The 26,681-nt window shown below is 48.5% G+C and overlaps 3 protein-coding genes, 1 non-coding gene and 1 pseudogene across 11 annotated transcripts in view; 4 read left to right on the top strand and 1 right to left on the bottom strand.

Annotated features, from left to right (window-relative positions):
* Positions 1–7,799, bottom strand: part of DUS2 (dihydrouridine synthase 2) — a 56,381-nt gene extending 48,582 nt beyond the window's left edge. Inside the window, exons 1-3 of one of the 8 annotated variants that reach the window (XM_054535013.1) lie at positions 7,396–7,532; positions 6,744–6,899; positions 5,243–5,322 (exon numbers count right to left, since the gene is read on the bottom strand). The gene's annotated coding sequence lies outside the window, so the exon portion shown is untranslated. Of the gene's footprint in view, positions 1–5,242; positions 5,323–6,272; positions 6,900–7,126 lie in introns of those variants that run through there. The other 7 variants (XM_063717689.1, XM_024233752.3, XM_054535014.2 and 4 more) reach the window with 7 other exon arrangements.
* On the top strand, positions 7,545–9,440 carry DDX28 (DEAD-box helicase 28). The gene has a single exon (XM_002826565.4). The coding sequence runs from the start codon at positions 7,545–7,547 to the stop codon at positions 9,183–9,185; it is 1,641 nt and encodes a 546-aa protein (XP_002826611.3). The 3' UTR covers positions 9,186–9,440.
* Positions 9,441–10,212: 772 nt separating this feature from the next.
* On the top strand, positions 10,213–10,320 carry LOC112129521 (U6 spliceosomal RNA). Its single transcript, XR_002911912.1, has one exon. It is a non-coding gene; the product is annotated as a U6 spliceosomal RNA (small nuclear RNA).
* Positions 10,321–10,380: 60 nt separating this feature from the next.
* On the top strand, positions 10,381–14,683 carry DPEP2NB (DPEP2 neighbor). The gene is made up of 2 exons (XM_009250841.4): positions 10,381–12,308; positions 13,599–14,683. Exons 1-2 carry the CDS (start codon positions 12,242–12,244, stop codon positions 13,901–13,903), a joined length of 372 nt encoding a protein of 123 aa, XP_009249116.2. The 5' UTR covers positions 10,381–12,241; the 3' UTR covers positions 13,904–14,683.
* Positions 14,684–23,102: 8,419 nt separating this feature from the next.
* LOC103892698 (lysine--tRNA ligase-like) lies at positions 23,103–25,684 on the top strand (annotated as a pseudogene).
* Positions 25,685–26,681: the final 997 nt, after the last annotated feature.

Below are 26,681 nucleotides of genomic sequence, written 5' to 3'. Positions count from 1 at the left end.
AAAAAAGAAAAAGAAAAACAAAATGTCTACTGATAAACTTTGTCATAGAAATATATATACATATGCAAAACATGCAAGCCATGCAAAGCAGGTGATTCAAGAAAAACATGAAGGGATTTCTAGTGGGTTTTTATTCATTTATTTATTTATTTATTTTTTTTTTTTTTTGAGATGGAGTCTCATTCTGTCGCCCAGGCTAGAGTGCAGTGGCGTGATCTTGGCTCACTGCAATCTCCACCTCCAAGGTTCGAGTAATTCTCCTGCCTCAGCCTCCTGACTAGCTGGGACAAAAATTAACCACCATGCCCGGCCAATTTTTGTGTTTTCAGTAGAGACGGGGTTTCACCATGTTGGCCAGACTGGTCTCGAACTCCTGACCTCAAGTGATCCACCTGCCTCAGCCTCCCAAAGTGCCGGGATTGCAGATGTGAGTCACCACTCCTGGCCTCTAGTGGGGTTTTTAGAAAATCCTTGGAAACAGTTCTTATCTCGGACATGTAAGCATGAGCTCCCTCTACTTCACACCTTCCTTGTCCTATTTTGACAAAAGCGGTTTCATCCTGGTATCTGCAACTTTCATAATCCCATTAATTATAGTGTTTTCAGATTGAACCTAACACTATTCAGGGAAAACAATGGGTATAAACAAACTTTACCATTCCCTTCCCTGTCAATTTTCCCCAAAGACAAAGCTTGCTTAAAAAGCAATTTCTGGCCAGGCATGGTGGTTCACACCTGTAATCCCAGCACTTTGGGAGGCTGAGGCGGGAGGATCGTTTGAGGCCAGGAGTTCAAGACCAGCCCAGGCAACATAATAAGACACCACCTCTACAAAAAATTAGCTGGGCATGGTGGTGCACACCTGCGGTCCTAGCTACTCCATCTGCCTCAGCCTGCCAAAGTGTTGGGATTACAGGCATGAGCCACTGCATCCAGCTCTAAAATACAAATTTGGAAAGTCAACTAGAATCAAGTATTTAGAGAATTATCCTATTTCCTAATCTGAACATGTGGCTGGGTCCAGTGGCTCATGCCTATAATCCCAACACTTTGGGAGGCCAAGGTGGGCAGATTACCTGAGCTCAGTAGTTCGAGACCAGCCTGGGCAACATGGCAAACCCCATCTCTACCAAAAAATACAAAAATTAGCCGGGTATGGTGGATCACAGGTGCAGGCCTGTGATCCCACCTACCTGGGGGGCTGAGGCAGGAGAATCACTTGAACTTGTGAGGTGGAGGCTGCAGTGAGCCAAGATCGTATCACTGCACTTCAGCCTGGAAACTGGAGCAAGATTCTGCCTCAAAAAAATTAAAAAAGTGTAAATACACCAGGTGTGGTAGCTCACACCTGTAATCCTAACACTGAGAGGTTGAGGCAAGAGGATCATTTGAGCCCAAGAGTTCAAGACCAGTCAGGGCAACATAGTAAGACCCCATCTCTATTAAAAATAAAAATTAAAAACAAAAAACAAAATATATGCACATGACAAAAAGTAAAAATGATTTGTTAGATTTGAGGAGAAAGAGGTGATATAGCTTTTTTTTTTTTTAGAGATGGGACCTTGCTGTGTTGCCCAGGCTGGAGTGCAGCGGCACAATCATGGCTCACTGCAGTCCCAAACTCCTGGGCTCTAGTGATCCTCCCATCTCAGCGTCAGGAGTAACTGGGACTACAGGCATGTTCCACCACATCTAGCTAATTTTGTGTTTAAATTTTTCTGTAGCGATACGGTCTTGCTATGTTGCTCAGGCTAGTCTCCAACTCCTGGCCTCTAGCGATCCTCCTGCCTAACCTTCTGAAGTGCTGGAATCAGGTGTGACCCACTGTGCCCAGCCCTGATATAGCATTTCACAGTTAAGATCCTGAGCTCTGGAATTGGACAGACCTTCATTTGAATCCCAGCTGTGCCTCCGGCACATTAATTAACCCAGCTGAGCCTCAGCTTCTCCTTGTGGAATATGAGGCTCCACTATAGGAATCAAAGGAAATGCTGTGAAGAGTGAATTCCACGGTGTACCACAGTTCTCAGCACATAGTAAAGGCTTAATAAATGTTAGCCACTCTCATCATGCTCTCACAGTTTCAACACTCTATTTTTTGTTTGTTTGTTTGTTTGTTTTGAGACGGAGTCTCGTACTGTCTCCCAGGCTGGAGTGCAGTGGCGTGATCTCGGCTCACTGCAACCTCCGCCTCCCGGGTTCAAGCAATTCTCTTGCCTCAGCCTCTCGAGTAGCTGGAATTACAGGTGCCCACCACCACACCCAGCTAATTTTTTGTATTTTTTTTTAGTAGGGATGGGGTTTCACCATGTTGGCCAGGCTGGTCTCAAACTCCTGACTTCGTGATTCACCTGCCTCGGCCTCCCAAAGTGCTGGGATTACAGGTGTGAGCCACCGCGCCTGGCCTCTAACGTCTATTAGTATGTTGTTATATCGACAAACATCTGCTAGCTCTTTTAAGATCAAGGCAGTGTGTGAGGTATAAAGACATGGAAAGCACTAAGCTCTTAACCTCTAAGAGCTTCTCAGCTCTACAACTGCCATCATCTATCAACTGAACCATGACAACAGTTTCCAAACCAGTCTCTCCGCTTCCAGGCTTATCACTTCCAATCCATACTCCTTCCAGCCAAAGGGCTCTTTCCAAACGCAAAGATATGATACGCAAAACATGACAGTTCCATTTCTGGACACCTTCCCTACCGCCTGTAAAATTAAGTCTACACTCTTTAACACAGTAAATATAAGGTCTGGTCTCCACCTTCCATAGAAGCCTCTTTCATCACTTGCCTCCTGCCCTCAGAACTCCCCCATGCTAAGCTTCAGCTATTCTGAAATATTTCTAGTTCCCCAGCCTGGCCTGCTCTCTCTCAGTATGGGGTCTCTGAACAAGCTGCCCCTGCCCAGGGGCCACGTCCCTATTCTTCCACCTGGCTGACTCTCTGTAGACTTTTAGAACCTCATCACCTCCTCCTGGAAGCCTTCTCTGACCAACACCTCCAAAAACAGGGTAAAGGCACCTCTGAGCTCATTCCTGTCCTGGCATGGAGCTATCCTGGCAACTATTAATAGAAGAGCAACTATCTGTCAATATGCCTTCTTCACTGTAAGGTGAAAACAGGCACTGTGGCTTGTTCATCACCAGATACTCATCAGAGAGCATACAATCTGGCATATGGTACATGCTTAGTGCTTGCTGTAAAAATAAATTAATGGCAGCCGGGTGAGGTGGCTCACACCTGTAATCCCAGCACTTTGGGAGGCCAAGACAGGCGGATTACCTGAGGTCGGGAGTTCGAGACCAGACCAGCCTGAGCAACATGGAGAAACCCCATCTCTACTAAAAATACAAAATTAGCCGGGTGTGGTGGTGCATGCCTGTAATCCCAGCTACTCGGGAGGCTGAGGCAAGAGAATCACTTGAACCCGGGAGGCGGAGGTCACAGTGAGCTGAGATCGTGCCACTGCACTCTAGCCTGGGCAACAAGAGCGAAACTCCATCTCCAAAAAAAAAACCAAGAAGTTAATGGACCAAGTGCAACAAGAGCTATGATCCAGTCCATGCTTCGGTCACAGAAGAACTCTATCCCAGCCAAAGTGCATTTAAAGTGCTTTGTTATCACTCAAGTTTGGTTTTAGAGGAGACGAATGACTACTCCAATCTCTGGCTTACCCAGTAAAGGACTACAAGCCCTTTGGCCAACTTGCATGGAGCCATCACTTGAGTGAACAAGATTCAGATAAGGAAGCAACAGGAGAAGAGGTTGAGCCCAATTCTGGATACTGATTAGGAAATAATCTGCAGGCAATAGGGATTCATGAATGGCTTTTGAGTCAAAGGGTAACATGGCCATAGCTGTGCTTTTTTTTTTTTTCAGATAGACTCTTGCTCTATCACCCAGGCTGGAATGCAATGGCACAATCTCAGCTCACTGCAACCTCCGCCTCCTGAGTTCAAGTGATTCTTCCACCTCAGCCTCCCGAGTAGCTGGGATTACAGGCGCCTGCCACCATGCCCGGCTAATTTTTGTATTTTTGTAGAGATGGGGTTTCACCACGTTTGCCAGACTGGTCTTGAACTCCTGACTTCGTGATCTGCCCGCCTTGGCCTCTCAAAGTGCTGGGATTACAGGCGTGAGCCCCCGCACCAGGCCTAGCTGTGCTTTAATAACATCACTCGGGAAACAGAAGGTAGACCAGAGAGTAAAAGACAAGGAGCAGCTAGGGAGCTGGATGAGAAGGAAGGTCAAAGGGTCCAGGAATACTATAGTGACAATGACTGAAAATATGATTACCTGCGCACAGTCCTGCTACAGGTGGGAAAATGGAGGAACAATAAAGGAATACCAATAGCACTTTTTGTTGCTGTAATGCTTTGCAATTCCCAAAGTGCTTCATTTATAACTGTGATTCTCAAGCCTAGTTACATCTGGAGAGGTTTTTAAAAATACCAATTTCTCAGCTGGGCACAATGACTCACATCTGTAATCCCAGCACTTCGGGAGGCCCAGGCAGGCGGATCAACTGAGGTCAGGAGTTTGAGATCAGCCTTATCAAAATGGCAAAACCTCGTCTCTACTAAAAATACAGAAATTAGCCGGGTTTGGTAGCACATGCCTGTAATCCCACCTACTGGGGTGGCTGAGGCAGAAGAATCACTTGAACCTGGGAGGCAGAGGTTACAGTGAGTCGAGATTCCGCCACTGAAGTCTAGCCTGGGTGACAGAGCAAGACCCTGTCTAGGCCTTACCCCAAATCAATTAAATCAGAATGTAAACTCCACAAGGGCAGGGATTTTGGCTGTTTTCCTCACTGTCAATGCCTGGCACATGCATGGTGCTCAGGAAGTATTTGTTGAATGAATGAATGAATATACCATTACTAACTGAGATCCAAGGAACACACCAAGCTCCTGATCTCAGGAGCTTAGATTTTTTTCACAATAAGGACACCTTTCCTATTTCTAAAGCACTACTTATAAAAATATCTCAAGAACACAATTAGAAGTTAATCAATGTCTTCTGTGAGTGAGGGGGAAAAAAGGTAGGCAGTGTCTAGAGATGTGACAAGAAGAAATTAGTGGCCATGGGCAGACAGGCTTAGGCAAGCTCTAACTCCTGTGAAATTTTGAGGTAATCATATTGTAAGGACTCAAGCATAATGAGAAAACAACTATATATTAACCAGCTACCCTACCCTGGATATTTGAACAAAACCCAAAAACCCAAATGCATATACATACCTATTATTTTGTTCTGATACTTGAGGATTACTTTGATATATTTGTTCTGGCTTTGTACAGAGTAATTCTTTGTTTGATATCTGAAAAACAGTGGCACATGGAAATGGATGAAACCTGTTGGGACAAACATCCAAGGGACCTTTGTTTTTTTTTTTTTTTTTTTTTTGAGACAGAGTCTCGCCCTGTCGCCCAGGCTGGAGTGCAATGATGCGATCTCAGCTCACTGCAACAACCTCTGCCTCCAGGGTTCAAACGATTATCCTGCCTCAGCCTCCCAAGTAGCTGGGATTACAGGCATGAGCCTGGCCCCAAGGAACTATTTGGATAAGGAAGAGCCCTGAGTTTAGAAAGAATCATAAAAGTAGCATAGAATTGGGCCGGGCACAGCGGCTCACACCTGTAATCTCAGCACTTTGGGAGACCAAGGTGGGCAAATCATGAGGTCAGGAGTTTGAGACCAGCCTGCCCAACATAGTGAAACCCTGTCTCTATTAAAAATACAAAAATTAGCTGGGCATGGTAGCGCACGCCTGTAATCCCAGCTACTCAGATGGCTGATGCAGGAGAATCCCTTGAACCCAGAAGGCAGAGGCTACGGTGAGCTGAGATCGCACCACTGCACTCCAGCCTGGGCAACAGAGTGAGACTGTCTCAAAAAAAAAAAAAAAAAAAAGTATCCAGCCATTGTCAAATATGGTGGGAGGGAAAGGGCAAAATCACCCTTGTTTTAGAACCACTACCCTATCCAATGACTGTTCATTCACCCATCACTACTCAAAACTTTCTCTTCCTACTTCCAGATGTTTTCTTGTGGAGAAAAAAAGCCTCTCTTCCTCTGATTTATCTGGTAATGCTCCAGAAAGTCTAATTGTGTAGCACAAGGGTAGAGTGTACTTAAAATTGTGAAAGTTATTCCTCATACTATTCCAAAAAAAGCAAAGTTTTTATCTTTTCAGTGGTATTTCATGAAACTAAAACGTTTTCTCCAGATGTTACGAACCTCCCAGAGAGTTAATCCATAAATATTTACCTTATCTCCCACCCCTGGCACTGCAAACTACAGAAAAGATCTGACACTCATTTTCCAGATCTGTTCAAGAAGTATCTGTTGGGCATGGTGGCTCACGCTTGTAATCCCATCACTTTGGGAGGCCGAGGTGGGAAGATCGCTTGAGGCCAGGAGTTCGAGACCAGCCAGGCCTACATAGTGAAACCCTGTCTCTACTAAAAACAGAAAAAATTAGCCGGGCGTGGGTGGTGTGCGGCTGTAGTCTCAGCTACTCGGGAGGCAGAGGCAGGAGAATCACTTGAACCCAGGAGGTGGAGGTTGCAGTGAGCCGAGATTGCGCCACTGCAGTCCAGCCTGGGTGACGGAACGAGACCGTGTCTCAGAAAAAAAAAAAAAAAAGGGTGACTCGTATAGTTCTTGTTTTTACAACCCGAATATCTGAATTCAGGTAAAACATTCTGCCTGACCAGGGCTACATGATAAGCCACGTACTTGATCACTTTGTAGGGTCGCAGCACCCTTCTTACTACTATTTAGGTAATTCAGGTTTCTGACGGGGAAGCCAGTGGAGCTGAGCGGGCTGCAAGAGGGGTGGGTTCAGGATGAGAAGTTGGGACGAGTGACGAGGGAGTAGAGAGTGAACCTTGGCTGAAAAGGAAGGAAAATAACTGTGAAGAAGAGATGACCCAACTTGAAATAAAGCCTGAAGACCTTATCTCCCACTTGAGAGAGAGAAGAAGCTGAAAGCCATCAGCTTGCACTCTGGGCTCACAGACAGAGAGGGTGAGGGGTTGAGCCCAGATCTATGACTTCAGACCCCTGTCTCGGCCCCTAGGCCTGATCATTCATTCAAACTCTCAATAAACACGGATTACCAGACCCTGCGCAGGGAACACATCTGGGAAAACAGGTGCAACCTCGGAGACCAGCACGGCACAAGCTATCTCAGGGCAATGAGGAACAACTAAATAGAATCCCAGGAACCAGGTAACCAATCGCCAGAAGCCCTCCGCCCTCATGGTCCATTGGGTCAAGGCCCCACTGCCGCCTCGTATCGCCAGCCTCCAGTCCTGCCTCCACGACGCGCCCTTCCCCAAGGATGGCCGGGTCTGGATGTCGCCATCCCCTATTCGGAGCTACAGACCTCGCAGCTGAACTCTTAAAGAGAACCTCGCTTCTTCCTCACGGTGCTCCAGCTCCACACACCGTACTGAGCCTCGCCAGCCACCGTACGCTAGGCCGCGGCGCGTCCGTGACGTCACTGATGTGCGCCTCTCCCGCCCTAAGGGAAACATGGCTCTAGCGCAGCCGGTGCGGCTCTTTTCCCTCGTGGCTCGGTTGCTCCTGGCGCCCCGACGGGGCCTCACGGTCCGCAGTCCCGACGAACCCCTGCCGGTGGTGCGCATCCCAGTGGCTCTACAGCGGCAGTTGGAACAGCGGCAGAGTAGGCGGCGGAACGTCCCGAGGCCGGTGCTGGTTCGACCCGGACCGCTGCTGGTTTCGGCGCGGCGGCCGGAGTTGAACCAGCCGGCGCGCCTCACACTGGGCCGTTGGGAGCGCGCGCCGCTAGCCTCTCAAGGCTGGAAGAGTCGACGCGCGCGTCGGGACCACTTCTCCATCGAGCGCGCGCAACAGGAGGCGCCAGCGGTGCGAAAGCTCTCGTCTAAGGGCAGCTTTGCTGACCTGGGCCTGGAGACCCGTGTGCTGCACGCACTACAGGAGGCTGCGCCTGAAGTCGTTCAGCCCACAACCGTGCAGTCTAGCACCATCCCCCCACTACTTCGCGGCCGCCACGTCCTTTGCGCCGCAGAAACCGGCAGTGGCAAGACTCTCAGCTACCTCCTGCCGCTGCTTCAACGGCTCTTGGGCCAGCCAAGCCTGGACTCCCTTCCTATCCCCGCGCCCCGAGGCCTGGTCCTTGTTCCTTCCCGAGAATTGGCCCAACAGGTGCGGGCTGTGGCCCAACCCTTGGGCCGCTCCTTGGGCCTGCTGGTGCGGGACTTGGAGGGAGGCCACGGCATGCGTAGGATCAGGCTGCAACTGTCCAGACAACCTTCAGCAGATGTGCTTGTGGCCACTCCAGGGGCTGTGTGGAAGGCCCTGAAAAGTCGACTGATCAGTCTGGAGCAACTCTCCTTCTTGGTGTTGGATGAGGCAGACACACTGCTGGATGAAAGCTTCCTGGAACTGGTGGACTACATCTTAGAGAAGAGCCACATAGCAGAAGGCCCAGCTGACTTGGAAGACCCCTTCAATCCCAAAGCTCAGTTAGTGCTGGTAGGAGCCACATTTCCCGAAGGTGTAGGCCAGTTGCTGAATAAAGTCGCCAGCCCAGATGCTGTCACCACCATCACCAGCTCCAAGCTCCACTGTATCATGCCTCATGTGAAACAGACATTTCTGAGACTGAAGGGAGCAGATAAGGTGGCCGAGCTGGTGCACATCCTCAAGCATCATGACAGAGCAGAAAGGACTGGACCCTCAGGAACTATTCTGGTGTTCTGTAATAGCTCCAGCACTGTGAACTGGCTGGGATATATTCTGGATGACCACAAAATCCAACACCTAAGGTTGCAGGGGCAAATGCCAGCCTTGATGAGAGTAGGAATCTTCCAGTCCTTCCAGAAGAGCTCCCGAGACATACTTCTCTGCACAGACATAGCCTCTCGGGGCCTGGACAGCACTGGTGTGGAGCTGGTTGTCAATTATGATTTCCCCCCAACGCTGCAAGATTACATCCACAGAGCAGGGAGGGTGGGCCGTGTGGGGAGCGAGGTTCCGGGCACCGTCATCAGTTTTGTGACCCATCCCTGGGATGTGAGCCTGGTTCAGAAGATTGAGCTGGCGGCTCGCCGAAGGAGAAGTCTTCCAGGACTAGCATCCTCGGTGAAAGAGCCTTTGCCGCAGCAACCTGATTTTGACAAATCTGATTAAAATGTGATGCTAGAACAGGGATCTTTCCCAGTATCTTGGGTGGGTGACCACACTTGTCAGTGGGAGGCTCTGGGCTGCCTTGTCAGCTCCTTGAGGGCGGGATGAACTGCTTTGTGACTTGGAAAGGTAAGCTGCTGGCCAGCATTGGAGAAGCAGCTGCTGAACATGGCTTTCTGTAGTCTTTTGCAAGACACAAGTGGATTTTGACTTTGTATCATGTCATGATTTCTAAGAATAAATGATGTTTTTATGTGCCTCCCCTAAGAATAATTAGCACTGGGGTGGAATTCAGTAGTTTCTGAGGACTTATACCCCAAACCGCCACATCTAGGACAAAGGCTCTTTCAGTTGATGTTTTAATTTATAAACATTTAGTTTTTATTTCCTGCCCCCAAAAAGGTATCCATTAAGCCCCCAGGGAAAGGAAAGGAAATGTGACTAGCAGTAGACAGAGTTACTCACTAACAATGCCCAAGACAAACGGGCATCTTGGCGAAATCTCTGGAAGGTACTGGCAGAAAAGTAAGGGTAGACTAACAGAAGTTTTGCTTGTACATTTTCAGGCTCTGCCTTCTATCCCAACTCGGTAGCCGAGAAAGAGGAGAGACGATTAAACTGTTTTACAAAAAAACAGTTTAAATAACCATATAACCATATAACATTTTCTTTATTTTGAGATGGAGTCTCACTCTTGTTGCCCAGGCTGGAGTGCAGAGGTGCTATCTTGACTCACTGCAACCTCCGCCTCCCAGGTTCAAGCAATTCTCCTGCCTCAGCCTCCTGAGTAGCTGGGATTACAGGCACCCACCACCACGCCCGGCTGATTTTTTGTATTTTTAGTAGAGACGGGTTTCACCATGTTAGCCAGGCTGGTCCTGAACTCTTGACCTCAGGTGATCCACCCACCTCTGCCTCCCAAAGTGCTGTTATTACAGGCGTGAGCCACTGTGCCCGGCCAAGGCTACAAGATTCTGACCATTCCCCAAATTGCTCTTGGGGTTAACATCACTATATAAAACCTAAGATCATGCTCGCTTCAGCAACACATATACTAAAATTGGAACTATACAGAGAAGATGAGCACGGCCCCTTGTGCAGGGATGACATGCAAATCCATGAAGCATTCCATATTTTTTAATTTTTTAAAATGATATACATAGGCTGGGTGTGGTGGCTCATGCCTGTAATCAGAACTTTGGGAGGCTGAGGCATCTGTCTCAAAAAAAAAAAATGTGTGTGTGTGTGTATACACACATATATACATACATATGTGTCATATATATGTTATATATATATGACATAGTATCAGTGTTTGGGATATTTTGCAGACCCTACACTTGATTGGCTGGGCGCAGTGGCTCATGCCTGTAATCCCAACCTTTGGAAGGCCAAGGTGGGCGGATCCCTTGAGGACGGGGGAGTTTGAGAGCAGACTGGCCAACATGGCAAAACCTGTCTCTACTAAAAATACAAAAATTAGCTGGGCGTGGTGGCAGGCGCCTGTAGTCCCAGCTTCTCAGGAGGCTGAGACACGAGAATCCCTTGAGGGGGAGGTTGCGGTGAGTCAAGATCATTGCACCACTGTACTCCAGCCTGGGCAGCAGAGTGAGACTGTGTCTCAAAAAATATAAATAAAATAAAAAAGACCTTGCACTTGATGGATCAGCTGACACCACCCAGATCAATCTTGTGGCTCCGCCACCCAGGAACTGACTCGGCAAGAGGATACCTTCGACTACCTATGATTTCTTTTTTTTTTTTTTCTTTGAGATGGAGTCTCACTCTGTTGCCTAGGCTGGAGTGCAGTGGCATGATCTTGGCTCACTGCAATCTCTGCCTGCTGGGTTTCAGTGCTTCAGCCTCCCAGGTAGCTAGCTGGGGTTACAGACAGCGCCACCATGCCCGGCTATCTTTTGTTTTTGTTGTTGTTGTTGTTGTTGAGACAGTCTCGCTCTGTCACTAGGCTGGAATGCAATGGCTGGATCTCAGCTCACTGCAACCCACACCTCCCAGGTTCAGGATTCTCCTGCCTCAGCCTCCCAAGTAGCTGGGACTACAGGCACATGCCACCACACCCAGCTAATTTTTGTATTTTTAGTAGAGACAGGGTTTCACCATATTGGCCAGGATGGTCTCGATCTCTTGACCTCATGATCCGCCCACCTTGGCCTCCGAAAGTGCTGGGATTACAGGCATGAGCCACCGCGTCCAGCCTAATTTTTTTTTTTTTAGGGGTTTCACCATGTTGGCCAGGCTGGTCAGCCTCCCAGAGTGCTGGGATTACAAGCATGAGCTGCCACGCCCAAGCCGACTCCCTATGATTTCATCTCTGACCCAACCAATCAGCTTTCCGGACTCACTGCCCACCACCCACCAAATTATCTTTAAAAACTCTGATCCCTGAATGCTTAGGGAGACTGATTTGAGTAATAAAACTCCAGTCTCCCGCACAGCTAGCTCTGCGCGAATTACTCTTTCTCTATTGCGATTTCCCTGTCTTGATAAATCAGCTTTGTCTAGGCAGTGGCAAGGGGAACCCGTTGGTTAGTTACACTTTGCGTGTGTCCAGATCTCACTAGTCCTTCAAGTCCAGCTCGAAGGAGCCTTCCATGATCCCTTTGTCCATCCCAATCTCTGCCTCTCCTGCTGTTGATTGCTTAGCACCAGTGCGTGGCTACCTATCTATCTCTTAGATTAATCTTGCCTCTCCAGCTCATCTCAGAATTTAGGTTTCTCTTGCCCTCCTGTGGTCACTGGGGCTTGTACCAGCCGACAGATGTGCCCCACAGAGTGGCTACTAGGCATTTGTAGGGAGGGCTGGATGGGAGGGCCCAGGCAGGATTCCTCTCTATCTCTGCCCTGCTCTCCTCCACAAAACCCTGAAGGCCCGAAGCCTGCCCCTTAGGTCGCAGATTCCTTATGTGACTTCACAGGGTAGTGATGACCTCACAAGCTTCCAAAGTTTCCATGGCAGCGTGACTACACACCTGCGTCCTAGGGAAACCTCCCTACCATTTCTCTGTGAGATACCAATCTGTTTGGTTGGCTGAGAGAGAATGTCTGACCGGATCCTCTATATTCTCTCTAACATGTCCTCTGTCCCCTGGGAGGGCAGCACAACAGGTAGGCGTACAGGGGGCATCTATACAGGAGGCGTTGCTGTACCCACAGCTTCACCTGGCTGACACGTTCCTTTTGGGCTGGCCCACCACACCTCAGAGCTTTCCCAGCCATAAGTAATATCAAGGGCGTGGCCACTCAGGGACCCACAGTGTTCCTGTTCACTGCTAAGGGCAAGTGAAATGTCATCTGAGCAGGTGTTCAGAAAGGTTCTCATCTTTTTTTTTTTTTTTTTTTTTTTTAATTGAGACGGGGTCTTGCTGTGTTGCCGGGGCTGGTCTGAATTTTTTTTTTTTTTTTTTTTTTGAGACAGGTTCTCTGTCGTCCAGGTTGGAGCACACTGGCATAATCACAGCTCACTGAAACCTCAACTTCCTGGGCTCAGGGGATTCTCCCAACTCAGTCTCCCTAGTAGCTGGGACTACAGGCACGCGCCACCACACCCAGCTAATTTTTTCTATTTTTAGTAGTGACAGGGTTTCACCATGTTGCCTAGGCTGGTCTTGAACTCCTGAGCTCAAGCGATCAGCCCACCTCAGGCTCCCAAAGTGCTAGAATTACGGGCGTGAGGCACTGTGCCTGGCCCGGCCCACCAATTTGTATTAGATCTTTTTATTTTAGTCTCGCTCTGTCACCCAGGCTGGAGTGCAGTGGCACAATATTAGATCCTTTTTTTTTTTTTTTTTTTTTTTTGAGACAATGTCTCGCTCTGTCACCCAGGCTGGAATGCAGTGGTGCGATATTGGCTCACTGCAACCTCCGCCTCCCAGGTTCAAGCGATTCTCCTGCCTCAGCCTCCCAAGCAGCTGGGACTACAGGTGCGTGCCACCATGCCTGACTAATTTTTTGTATTTTTAGTAGAGATGGGGTTTCACCATGTTGGCCAGGCTAGTACTCCTGGACTCAAGTGATCCTCCCTCCTCAGTTTCCCAAAGTGCTGAGATTACAAGCGTGAACCACCCCACCTGGCTGACAGTAGATCATTTTTTACAAAACTTGAAAATAATTTCCATTAAAGCCTGAGATGTGACAGACCTTAAGAAAGACCTTAAGTATTTTTTGGTCATGGAAGGGATGAGGAGGATCTCCTGGTCTCCTGCTGCTGACACAGGCTCCACATAACTGCTTTCACAGCCAGCATCCTGTCTCAGGGACACATAGAGGTGATAGGCCAAGGCTGTGTCTGGGATGCGAAGAAGATGAAAGGACTTCTTAGGAAGAGTCGCGAGAGAGGGGAGACTGTAACAGCACAATGTATAAGGTAAAAGTGACTAATTCTGGTTTTCTTTCCAGCTGCAGTGCCTGCCACTTCTCCTCCCACACCTGGACACTACCATGTTCTCTACCGAGGGTGTGGAGAAACTCAGGTAGGCTGGCATGGGGAGACGTACTGCCTGGTTGGTGGCTACCGGGCCTATGGGGATGCTCCTTTGGCCACCCCAACAAAGGCTGAAGCAGAGAAGCCAGCCCCTAGCCGTGCTCCCAAGAGACGTCAAGCTATGATAGAGTCAGATAAAGACCTGGGTTGCTCTAGCCCCAAAATTCGGCGCTTGGAGCATAGTGGCAGGAGACTGACCCCACAGAAGCTTGCTGGCTGAGCCATTTGGGAGAAAGGACAAATGTTTAGCTGTCTAAGACAGCTAATGCCTCTTCTGCGGTGACCTCCCCTACCCACCACTGCAGATAGAGCCTGAGTCATTCTGCCTAAGCCTTCCTCATCCAGAAGCCCCCTTCCATGCTAACTACCCATGGCCAAGGAGCCTCAGAAACTGTGGTTTCAAATGAGAGGTTGCTTTGAACGTCCCAAGGCTGAAGCCGGCCTGGAAGAAAACCTGATGTTCCTCTACTCAACTCTCCAGAGTCCCTTTTTGGGGAGAAGAAAGAAATAGTCTGCACTCTGCTAGCCAAGGAGTCAAGTGCAGAGGAGTGCAGCATAGCCCAGTAAGGGCCTGGTCTACCAGATGGGCTTTTGCTTTGAGTCACTGCCAGCAACTACTAGCACAAAGCAGGAGGGCCAGGACTTGCTGAAACTGGAAGCAGCAGCCCATGGCTAGTCACAACAGGAGAAAGCCTCCTGCTTGGCATCTCAGGAGGTAGAAGAAAGAGACCTGGGGAGACCTGCCACCTACAGCAAGAACAATAAGGAGGAAGTTGAGCAACATCCCCCTGAAGCTCACGTGTTCCTTTATTTCCTGCCCATTATGGCCCCAGTGAGGTCCCTACTGCTCAATTAAAAAAAAAAGATTTTATTGCCTTCTCACCAGCTGCAAAGTGGTTTGTACCAGTGAATTTTTGCAGTAATGCAGTATGGTACATTTTTTCAACTCTGAATAAAGAATACTTGAAATTGAAAAAAAAAAAGATTAAAAAAATTATTTTTCCATAACAGTGTTTGACTTGATCATCTTTCTTTTTTTTTGACGGAGTCTCGCTCTGTCACCCAGGCTGGCGTGCAGTGGCACGATCTCGGCTCACTGTAGGCTCCACCTCCCGGGTTCACGTCATTCTCCTGCCTCAGCCTCCCCGGTAGCTGGGACTACAGGCGCCCGCCACCACGCCCAGCTAATTTTTGTATTTTTAGTAGAGACAGGGTTTCACCATGTTGGCCAGGATGGTCTCGATCTCCTGACCTCAAGATCTGCCCGCTTTGGCCTCCCAAGGTGCTGGGATTACAGGCGTGAGCCACCGCGCCCAGCCTCTTTCTTTCTCTTCTTCTTCTTTCTTCTTTCTTCTTCCTTCTTCTTCTCCTTCTCCTTCTCCTCCTTCTTCTTCCTCTTTTCTCTCTCTCTCTTTCTTAGATGGGGTCTCAGCCAGACACAGTGGCTCACTCATGTAATCCCTGCACTTTGGGAGGCTGAGGCAGCGGATCACCTGAGGTCAGGAGTTTGAGCCCAGCCTGGCCAGCACAATGAAACCCCATCTTACTAAAAATACAAAAAATTGGCCAGGCCTGGTGGCTCACGCCTGTAATCCCAGCACTTTGGGAGGCCGAGGCGGGCGGATCACGAGGTTAGGAGATTGAGACCATCCTGACTAACACGGTGAAACCCCATCTCTACTAAAAAATACAAAAAATTAGCCAAGCGTGGTGGCGGGTGCCTGTAGTCCCAGCTACTTGGGAGGCTGAGGCAGGAGAATGGCATGAACCCGGGAGGCAGAGCTTGCAGTGAGCCGAGATAGCACCACTGCACTCGAACCTGGGCGACATCCGTATCAAAAAAAAAAAAAAAATACAAAAAATTAACCGGGCATGGTGATGGGCACTTATAATCCCAGCTACTCAGGAACCTGAGGCAGGAGAATCGCTTGAACCTGGGAGGCTAAGGTTGCAGTGAGCCAAGATCATGCCACTGCACTCCAGTCTGGGCAACAAGAGTGAAACTCTGTCTAAAAAAAAAAGGAAAAAAAAAAAAAAAAAAGCCAGGTGCGGTGGCTCACGCGTGTAATCCTAACACTTTGGGAGGCAGAGGCAGACAGATCACAAGGTCAGGAGATCGAGACCATCCTAACATGGTGAAACCCCATCCCTACTAAAAATACAAAAAATTAGTCGGGTGTGGTGGCAGGCATCTGTCGTCTCAACTACTTGAGAGGCTGAGGCAGGAGAATGGCATGAACCCAGGAGGTGGAGCTTGCAGTGAGCCAAGATCGTGCCACTGCACTCCAGCCTGGGTGACAGAGCGAGACTCCATCTCAAAAAAAAAAAAAAAAAAAGATGGGGTCTTGCCGTGTTGTCCAGGCTGGTCTTGAACTCCTGGGCTCAAGTGACCCATCTGCCTCGGCCTCCCAAATAAATAAAAATTTAAAAAAGAAACGCAGAGCCTGGCCGGCCACAGTGGCTCACACCTGTAATCCCAATACTTTGGGAGGCCAAGATGGGAGAATTGCTTGAAGCCAGGAGTTCAAGACAAGCTTGGGCAACTAGTGAGATCCTGTCTCTACAAAAATAAAAATAATTAGTTAGGTATGGTGGGGTGCACCTATAGTCCTAGCCATTTGGGGGGCTGAGGCGTGAGGATCGCTTAAAGCCAGGAGTTGAAGGCTGCAGTAAGCTATGATCATACCACTGCATTTCAGCAGTCTGGGTGACTGGGTGACACAATGAGACCCTGTCTCAAAAAAGAAAAAAAAAAAGAAAAGCCAAAAAAATGTAGAGCCCAATGAGTGTTTCCGTGTGTGCATGTGTGTTTGAGAGAGTGTTAGGAGAGGGATGAAATGACTAAGAAGATGCTGTTCCATCTATCCACCCATCCATCCATTATTTATTCAACAAGTATTTATTGGGCACTTTTTTTTTTTTTGAGATGGAGTTTTCTCTCCTGTTGCCCAGGCTAGAGTGCTGTGGCACGATCTCGGCTCACTGCAACCTCCGCCTTCTGAGTTCAAGCGATTCTCCTGCCTCAGCCTCCTGAGTAGCCGGTACTACAGGGGCACGCCACCACACCTGGCTAATTTTTGTATTTTTAGTAGAGATGGGGTTTCACCATATCGGTCAGGCTGGTCTCGAACTCCTAACCTTAGGCAATCCACCCGCCTCGGCTTCCCAAAGTGCTGGGATTACAGTCATGAGCCACCGCACCCGGCCTATTGAGCATCTCTTACATACCAGCCACTGTGCTGGTTGCTTGGCATATATTGGTGAATGGGAAACCCCTCCCCTCAAGGCACCCATAAACAATATAATTTGTTTACAGAAACAATATAATTGTTGTTGTTGTTGTTGTTGTTTTTCTTGAGACGGAGTCTCACTCTGTCACCCAAGTCTGGAGTGGCGCGATCTCGGCTCACTGTAAGCTCTGCCTCCCGGGTTCACGCCATTCTCCTGCCTCAGCCTCCCCAAACTATAATTTTAGATAACTATAACTGCTATAAAGAAAAATGAAACTGGATAAGAGAATACAGTGATGAGGTGTGCTGTGTTACACAAGGTGGTTAGGGAAGGCTTCTCTGAGATGATGACATTGTGGCTGAGATGTGAGGGAATCGTGAGGAGTTGAAGGGAGAGCATTACTGGAGGAAATTTCAAGTATAATGGTAAGAATGAGACTGATCCATTATTTCTTTTTTTGAGGTGAGGTCTCACTCTGTCTCCCAGGATGGAGTACAATGATGCAATCTTGGCTTACTTCAACCTCTGCCTCTCAAGTTCAAGTGATTCTCCTGCCTCAGCCTCCCGAGTAGCTGGGACTAGAGGCACACGCCACTACACTCGGCTAATTTTTGTGTTTTTAGTAGAGATGGGGTTTCACTATGTTGGCCAGGCTGGTCTTCAGATTACCAGACCTCAGGTAATCTGCCAGCGTTGGCCTCCCAGGGTGCTAGGATTACAGGTGTGAGCCAACACACCCGGCCTGCAAGACTGACCAATTTGAGGGCCAGCAGAAAGGCCAGTGTGGCCAGGGAAGAAAGATACAGAAGACTGAAAGATGTGGTTGCTGGGAGGCCAAGGAGAGAGGGTCACTTGAGCCCAGGAGTTTGAGACCAGCCTAGCAACATAGGGAGGTGCCCTTTCTACAAAAAATCAAAAAATCAGCTGGGTGTGGTGGTGCATGCCTGTGGTCCCCAGCTACTCAGGAGGCTGAGGTAGGAGGATTGCTTGAGCTTAGGAGGTATAGGCTGCAGTGAGCCATGATCCTGCCACTGCACTCCAGCCTGGGCAACAGAGTGAGACTCTGTCGGAAAGAAAGAAAGAAAGGAAGGAAGGAAAGATGGAAAGATGGAAGGAAGGAAGGAAGGAAGGAAAAAAAAAAAAAAAAGATGGTTGGAGGCCAGGCGCGGTGGCTCATGCCTGTAATCCCAGCAATTTGGTAGGCCAAGGCGGGCGGAGCACCTGAGGTCAGGAGTTCGAGACTAGCCTTGCCAACATGGTGAAACCCTGTCTCTACTAAAAAATACAAAAATTAGCCGGGTATGGTGGCAAGCGCCTTAATCCCAGCTACTTGGGAGGCAGAGGCAGGAGAATCATTTGAACCCAGGAGGCGAAGTTTGCAGTGAGCCGAGATCGAGCCATTGCACTCAAGCCTGAGGGATAAGAGTGAGACTTGTCTCAAAAAAAAAAAGAAAAGAAAAAGGTGGTTGGAGAAGTAAGGAAGTAAGCAAGTAAGCATGGGCCAGACCATAATGGGCCTTGCCAGCCATGGTAAGGACAGTGGATCTTGTTTTAAGTATAATGGGAAGTCATGGAGGAATCTGAATAAGGTAGGGAAGTAATCTGATGTAGATGCTAAAAAGATCCCTCTGACTGCTGTGTGCCATGGTAGTGAGGTGCTGGCTGTTACCAGGGGGACTGTCTCTCTCTGCAGTTGGGACAGCTGGTGCTGGGGATTGGGGGGTGGAGGAGCAGTCAGCAGAGAAGAAACACCATGACGTTTGTCCCAAGTCCGCCTGTATCAGCAGCCCAGAAAAAGCTGGCACTGTCAGCAACTCACTTGTCCTTAGGGGTCCCAGCAGCAAGACTGTTGCTCCTCCCCCCAACACCCATACTATGGAGGCCAGGAAAGGTCCTGATAGGTTTTCCTAACTTGGGTTAGAGGAAGGAGGCACAGGCCCTGGGCTCCCAGAAAGTCCCCAGTGAGAGTCTCCATTAACCCCCCAGAGTCTCTCATCCGTGGTGTGACTGAAGCAGATTTGTGGTTCCTGGATGGCCTGGATAGGTTGGCAGTTCCCAAAGCTGAAACAAACAGACTCATCTGGGGCTCTTAAAAAAGAGTGATCCCGGTCAGGCACGGTGGCTCACACCTGTAATCCCAGCACTTTGGGAGGCCAAGGCGGGCGGATCACGAGGTCAGGAGATCGAGACCATCCTGGCTAACACGGTGAAACTCCGTCTCTACTAAAAAATACAAAAAAAAAAAAATTAGCCAGGTGTGGTGGCGGGTGCCTGTTGTCCCAGCTACTCGGGAAGCTGAGGCAGGAAAATGGCATGAACCCGGGAGGCGGAGCTTGCAGTGAGCTGAGATCGCGCCATTGCACTCCAGCCTGGGTGACAGAGCGAGACTCGGTCTTAAAAAAAAAAAAAAAAGTGATCCCCAGCACCCACACCAGTCTAAAGTTTTAGGGTAGCGGCCTAGAAATCCACAGTATTAAAAGCTTCCCCTCAGCTGGCCGTGGTGGCTCATGGCTGTAATCCCAGCACTTTGGGAGGCTGAGGTGGGAGGACTGCTTGAGCCCAAGTGTTCGAGACCAGCCTGGGCAACACAGCAGCACTCCATCTCTACAAAAAATATTAAAAGTAAAGAATTAGAAAAAAAATTTTTAAATAAATAAAAGCTTGCCTTAACTACCAGTTTATAGAAAACACAAGGACACAGGAACATGTTAAATGACACCACGAGATGCAATCAGAAAACTCTACAACATGGAAAACTCTAACGGACAAGGACGTGATTTTTTCAACAAAGAAATTGCAAGGAAGACAAAAAAAAGAAGAACCTGCGGATTGAGTCATAACAACCATTTACAATGTGGGCGGTCTGAGCTCCATTACAGTTCAAACCAACAAATTATTTAAAAATTGGACAATCAGATAAATTTGAACATGATAGATAATTTATGATACTAAAGAATTGGGCTGGGCATGGTGGCTTATGCCTGTAATCCCAGCACTTTGGGAGGCAGAGGTGGGTGGATGACATGAAGTCAGGAATTCAAGACCGGCTTGACCAACATAATGAAACCCCGTCACTACTAAAAATACAAAAAAATTAGCCAGGTGTGTTAATGCGTGCCTGTAATCCCAGCTACTTGGGAGGCTGAGGCAGAAGAATCCCTTGAACCCGGGAGGGAGAAGTTGCAGAAAGCCAAGACCACGCCATTGCACTCCAGCCTGGGCAACAAAAACAAAACTCCGTCTCAAAAAAAAAAAAAAAGGCCAGGCGTGTTGGCTCACGCCTGTAATCCCAGCACTTTGGGAGGCCGAGGTGGGCGGATCACAAGGTCAGGAGATCGAGACCATCCTGGCTAACATGGTGAAACCCCATCTCTACTAAAAATATAAAAAATTAGCCAGGCGTGGTGGCAGGCACCTGTAGTCCCAGCTACTCGGGAGGCTGAGGCAGGAGAATGGCATAAACCCGAGAGGCGGAGCTTGCAGTGAGCCGAGATGGCGCCACTGTACTCCAGCCTGGGCAACAGAGCGAGACTCCATCTCAAAAAAAAAAAAAAAAAAAAGTGGTTGGGTGTGGTGGCTCATGCCTGTACTCACAGCACTTTGGGAGGCCAAAGTGGGAGGATTGCTTGAGCCCAGGAGTTTGAGACCAGCCTGGGGAATAAAACAAGACCCTGTCTCGGCCAGGCGCAGTGGCTCACGCCTGTAATCCCAGCACTTTGGGAGGCCGAGGCGGGCGCATCACGAGGTTAGGAGATCGAGACCATCCTGGCTAACAGGGTGAAACCCTGTCTCTACTGAAAATACAAAAAAATTAGCTGGGCATGGTGGCGGGTGCCTGTAGTCCCAGCTACTCGGAAGGCTGAGGCAGGAGAATGGTGTGAACCCAGGAGGCAGAGCTTGCAGTAAGCCGAGATTGCCCCACTGCACTCCAGCCTGGGCAACAGAGGGAGACTCCGTCTCAAAAAAAAAAAAAAAAGACCCTGTCTCTACAAATTTTAAAAGAAAAGTACTGTTAGCTTTTATAAGGGTCATAATGGTATAGTAATTGCCATTTATTTATATATTTATTTATTTTATTTTATTTTTCAGAAACAGGGTTTTAGTATGTTGCCCAGGCTGGCCTCAAATTCCTGGGCTCAAGCAATCCTCCTGTTTCAGCCTCCCAAATAGCTAGGACTACAGGAATGGCCCAGTGCACCTGGCTTATAGTTGTCTTTTAAAAAGAGCCATTACCATTTATTTATTTATTTATTTAGAGACAGAGTCTTTCTCTGTTGCCCAGGCTGGAGTACAGTGGCACCATCTCAGCTCACTGCAATCTCTGCTTCCTGGGTTCAAGCAGTTCTCCTGTCTCAGACTCCTGAGTAGCTGGGATTATAGGCGCCCTCCACGACAACCGGCTAATTTCTGTATTTTTAGCAGAGATGGTGTTCGCTACATTGGCCAGGCTGGTCTCCAACTCCTGACCTCAGGTGATCCACCCACCTCAATCTTCCAAAGTGCTGTGATTTCAGGCAACAGCCACGCGCCCAGCCTAAAAAGAGCCCTTACCTTTTAGAGAGGCATACTTAAAAATGGATGAAATAGATGTCTATGATTTGCTTTAAAATAATCTGTAGAAAGGGGTGAGTGAGAGCATAAATGAAATAAGATGAGCCATCAGTTGATAATCTTTGAAACTGGGTGATGGCTACATGGGAGTTAATACACTTTTCACTCTCCTTTCTCATGTATTTGCAATTTTCCCTATAAAAAGTTTTTTGGTCTGGGCACAGTGGCTCATGCCAGTAATCCCAACACTGTGGGAGGCTAAGGTGGGAGGATCACTTGAGACCAGGAGTTTGAGACCAGCCTGGGCAACATGGTGAAATCCCATCTTTACCAAAAAAAAAAAAAAAAAAAAAAAATTAGCTGGGTGTGGTGGCACCACCCTGTAGTCCCTGCTACTCGGGAAGCTGAGGTGAGAGGATCACCTGAGCCCCAAATTTGAGGCTGCAGTGAGCCATGACGGCACCACTGCACTCCAGCCTAGGCCACAGAGTGAGATACAGTTTCAAAAAAAAAGTTTTGTGTTGTTGTTTTTAACTAAGCTTCTCAGATTCACCCAGATGCGGAGTCAGTGAGATCTTACATGGTCAGCTTCACAGGAGAGCAGGCTTTCCGCATAAAAACAGGAAGCTTAGAGAGCTCCGGGGCAGGGTGTGCTGTGACTTCACTGTGTTTTTGCAGAAACAGGTCTGATAGCCCTCGGGGATGGCAGACTAGGTTAAGCAAAAGAGACAGCAAGTCTGAATTTGAGGTTAAATGTGAAATCACACATGTTGTCTAGATGTTTGGTCAGCACTGGCTCCTGGATCCTGGGGCCCCTACAGAGCCCACCCTCCACCCCCATGTGCTTATGCCAGCACATGTGATAGCTGGAGACTTATCCAGCCACCTCACTGCACACCCCAGCAAATGGCCAGCACCAGTGGGTGATCAGGAAAGGATGCCCGGACAAACTGATAGATGTAAGGAATTTGAGGCTGGGCGCAGTGGCTCACGCCTGTAATCCTAGCACTTTGGGAGACTGAGGTGGGCAGATCACTTGAGGTCATGAGTTTGAGACCAGCCTGGCCAACATGGAGAAACCCCCGTCTCTACTAAAAATAAAAAAATTAGCCAGGCATGGTGGCGTGCACCTGTAATCCCAGGAGGCTGAGGTAAGGAATTTGAGGCCTTTCCTAGAGGCAGCAGCTGGAAGTGGAGGGATTGAAGGAACCCCTCATCTGACCAGCTGCTCAATTTTCTCACCTACACAATAAGGCTGGTTCCTTAAGTACACAGCCACATAAAAAAACAAAAAACAGGGCCAGGCGCAGCAGCTCACGCCTATATTCCAGCACTTTGGGAGGCTGATGTGGGAGGATCACTTGAGGCCCGGAGTTCAAGACCAGCCTGGCCAACATAACAAAACCCCGTCCCTACTAAAAATGTGAATATTTAGCCGGGAGTGGTGGTGGGTGCCTGTAGTCCTGGTTACTCTGGAGGATGAGGTACGAGAATCGCTTGAACCCTGGAGGCAGAAGTTGCAGTGAGCCGAGATTGCGCCACTGCACTCCAGCCTGAGCAACAGAGCAAGACTTCATCTCAAAAAAAAAAAAAGAAAAAGAAAAAAAACAGACTTTTGGGTCAGGCCCTCCGGGAAGATGACTGCAGTACAAGGGGCCAAGGTTAAAGTGGATGGTGGTGAGTCAAAACTGAGCAAGAACAAGCTGAAGAGATACCTGAAAGCCGAGAAGAAAGTGGCAGAGAAGGCAGCCAAGCAGTAAGAGCTCAGTGAGAAACAGCTAAGCCCAGGTCACTGCTGCTGCCACCAACCACACCACTGACAATGGTGTGGGTCCTGAGGAGGAGAGCCTGGACCCAAATCAGTACTACAAGATCCACAGCCAAGGCCAGGCCCGGTGGTTCACTCCTGTAATCCTAGCACTTTGGGAGGCTGAGGCAGGCAGATCACTTGAAGTCAGGGGTTCGAAGCCAGCCTGGCCAACATGATGAAACCCCATCTCTACTAAAAATACAAAAATTAGCTGGGCATGGTGGCACATGCCTGTAATTCCAGCTACTTGGGAGGCTGAGGCAGGAGAATCGCTTGAATCTGGGAGGTGGAGGTTGCAGTGAGCTGAGATTGAGCCACTGCACTCCAGCCTGGGCAACAGAGCGTGACTCTGTCTCAAAAAAAAAAAAAAAAAGATTTGCAGTCAGGTAGGTCAATGGGAAAGACCCATACCCCAACGAGATCCATGTAGACATCTCCCTCACTGACTTCATCCCAGAATGTTGTCACCTGCAAACTGGGGATCTCCTGACTGATATCACCTTAAATGTGGCAGATAGGATCCATGCCAAAAAAGCTTTTGGAGGAAAGCTGAACTTCTATGATCTTTTTTTTTTTTTTTTTTTTGAGATGGAATTTCACTCTTGTTGCCCAGGATAGTATGCAATGGCACAATCTCAGCTTACTGCAACCTCCTCCACCTTAGATTTAAGCAATTCTCCTGCTTCAGCCTCCCTAGTAGCTGGGATTACAGGCGTGCGCCACCACGCCCGGTTAATTTTGTATTTTTAGTAGAGACGAGGTTTCTCCACGTTGGTCAGGCTGATCTGCCTGCCTTGGCCTCCTAAAGTGCTGGGATTATAGGCATGAGACACAGTGCCCGGCCATGAACTTCTGTGATCTTTGAGCAGAAGGGGTCAAGTTGCAAGTCATGGCCAATTTCAGGAATTATAATTTCAGGAAGAATAATTTATTCATATTAATAACAAACTGCGTTGGGGAAACATAATTGGAATTTAGGGGAATCCTGGGAAAAACCAAGAAGGATGCGCTGAGCTTCATTTCCTATGAGATCACACTGCTGTGGCCTCGCTTGCATATGTTACCTCATCTTCACTTTGGCCTCAAAGGCAAGGAAACAAGGTACGGTCAGAGATACTTGGACTTGATCCTGAATGAATGAGGCAGAAATTTATCATCTGCTGTAAGATCATCACATGTATAATAAGTTTCTTAGGCCAGGCGCAGTGGCTCACGCCTGTAATCCCAGCACTTTGGGAGGCCAAGGCAGGCAGATCGCCTGAGGTCAGGAGTTCGAGACCAGTCTGGACAACATGGTAAAACCCCACCTCTACTAAAAATACAAAAATTAGATGAGCGTGGTGGCAGGTGCCCATAATCCTAGCTACTCAGGAGGCTGAAGCAGAAGAATTACTTGAACCCAGGAGGTGGAGGTTGCAGTAAGTCAAGATTGCACCACTATACTCCAGCCTGAGCAACAAGAGGAAAACTCCATTTCAAAAAAATAAAAAAAAAAGTTTCTTGGACGAGCTGGGATTCCTAGAGATTGAAACTCCCATGAATGAACGTCATCCCATGGGAGCTATGACCAAGCCTTTCATCACTTATCACAACAAGCTGCACATGAACTGCTCCAGAACTCTACCATAAGATGCTAGTGGTTGGTGGCATTGACCAGATTTATGAAATTGCATTCCAGTTCTGGAATGAAGGAACTGATTTGACATAAAATCCTGAGTTCAGCACCCCTGAGTTATACATGGCCTAGACTATCACAATCTCATGGAAATTGCGGGGAAGATGGTTCCAGGGATGGGGAAGCATAATACAGGTAGTTACAAGGTCACCTACTACCCAGATGTCCCAGAGGGATAAGCCTGCAATATTGACTTCACCCTACCCTTCCGGAGAATCAGCATAATAGAAGAGCTTGAGAAAGCCCTGGGGGTGAAGCTGCCAGAAAATAACCTATTTGAAACTGAAGCAATTGGCAAAATTCTTGATAATATCTGTGTGCAAATGCTATTGCGTGCCCTCCACCTAGGACCACAGCCAGGCTCCTTGACAAGCTTGCAGGGGGAGTTCCTGGAAGTGATTTGCAACAATTCTACATTCATCTGTGATCACCCCCAGATAATGAGCCCTTTGGCTAAATGGCACTACTCAAAAGAAGGTCTGACCCAGCGCTTTAAGCTATTTGTCATAAAGAAAGCGATAAGCAATGCCTACACTGATCTAAATGATCCTATGCAGCAGCGGCAGCTTTTTGAAGAACAGGCTAAGGTCGCAGGTGATGATGAGGCCATGTTCATAGATGAAAACTTCTGTGCCGCCATGGAATACAGGCTGTCCCCCACAACTGCCTGGGGCATGGGTATTGACCGAGTCACCATGTTTCTCACAGATTCCACCAGCAGCTCGGAAGGCTGAGGCAGGAGGATTGCCTGAGCCCAGGAGTTTGAAGTTTCAGTGAACAACACAGTGAGACCCTGTCTCTAAAAGGAATTTTTTTTTTTGAGACAGAGTTTCGCTCTTGTTGCCCAGGCTAGAGTGCAGTGGCACGATCTCAGCTCACTGCAACCTCTGCCTCCCTGGTTCAAGTGATTCTCCTGCTTCAGCCTCCCAAGTAGCTGGGATTACAGGCGTGCACCGCCACGCCTGGCTAATTTTTGTATTTTTTGTAAAGACGGGGCTTCATGATGTTGCCCAGGCTGCTCTCGAACTCCTGAGCTCAAGCAATTCACCTGCCTTGGCCTCCCAAAGTGCTGGGATTACAGGCGTGAGCCACCATACCCAACATTTTAAAATTTTTCTTTTCTTTTCTTTCTTCCTTCCTTCTTTCCTTCCTTCCTTTCTTTTTCTTTTTCTCTTTTTTTAATCTTACGAAAAATGTTTCAGAAAAGGTATTTTATTTTTAGACAGGGTCTTGCTCTTTCCCAAAGGCTGGAATGCAGTGGAGTGACCATAGCTCACTGTGGTCTCTAACTTCTGGGCTCAAGCAATTCTCCCACCTCAGCCTCCTGTGTAGCTGAGACTACAGGCATGTGCCACCATGCCCAGCTACTTTTTAAAAATTTTTTTGTAGAGAAGGGGTCTCACCATGTTTCCCAGGCTGGTCTTGAACTCCTGGCCTCAAGCGATCCTCATGCCTTGGCCTCCCAAAGTGCTAGGATTACAGGCATGAGCCACCACCTCCTGTCCCCTGAGATACTTTTAAAGGCCTTGCTGGATCCAGCTCCTGCACCCCAGGGCCCTCCAGCCTCCTCCCCACCCTCAGCTGATGGCACTACCTCAAGGACATGGGATAGCATGCAATCTTGTGTCCCAGATCCTCTGTACTGCCTGAAATCAGGCAGAGCCCAGCTGCAAGAGGAACTCAGTGGTACACATGGGACCCAAGTCATCAATCATCTCCATCAAAAAGCAA

The sequence above is a fragment of the Pongo abelii genome, chromosome 18, assembly GCF_028885655.2.
Source record: "Pongo abelii isolate AG06213 chromosome 18, NHGRI_mPonAbe1-v2.0_pri, whole genome shotgun sequence".
NCBI classification, from domain to species: Eukaryota; Metazoa; Chordata; class Mammalia; order Primates; family Hominidae; genus Pongo; species Pongo abelii.
The sequence above is the reverse complement of the archived record's forward strand: the minus strand, read 5'-3'. Positions and strand labels throughout refer to the sequence as shown.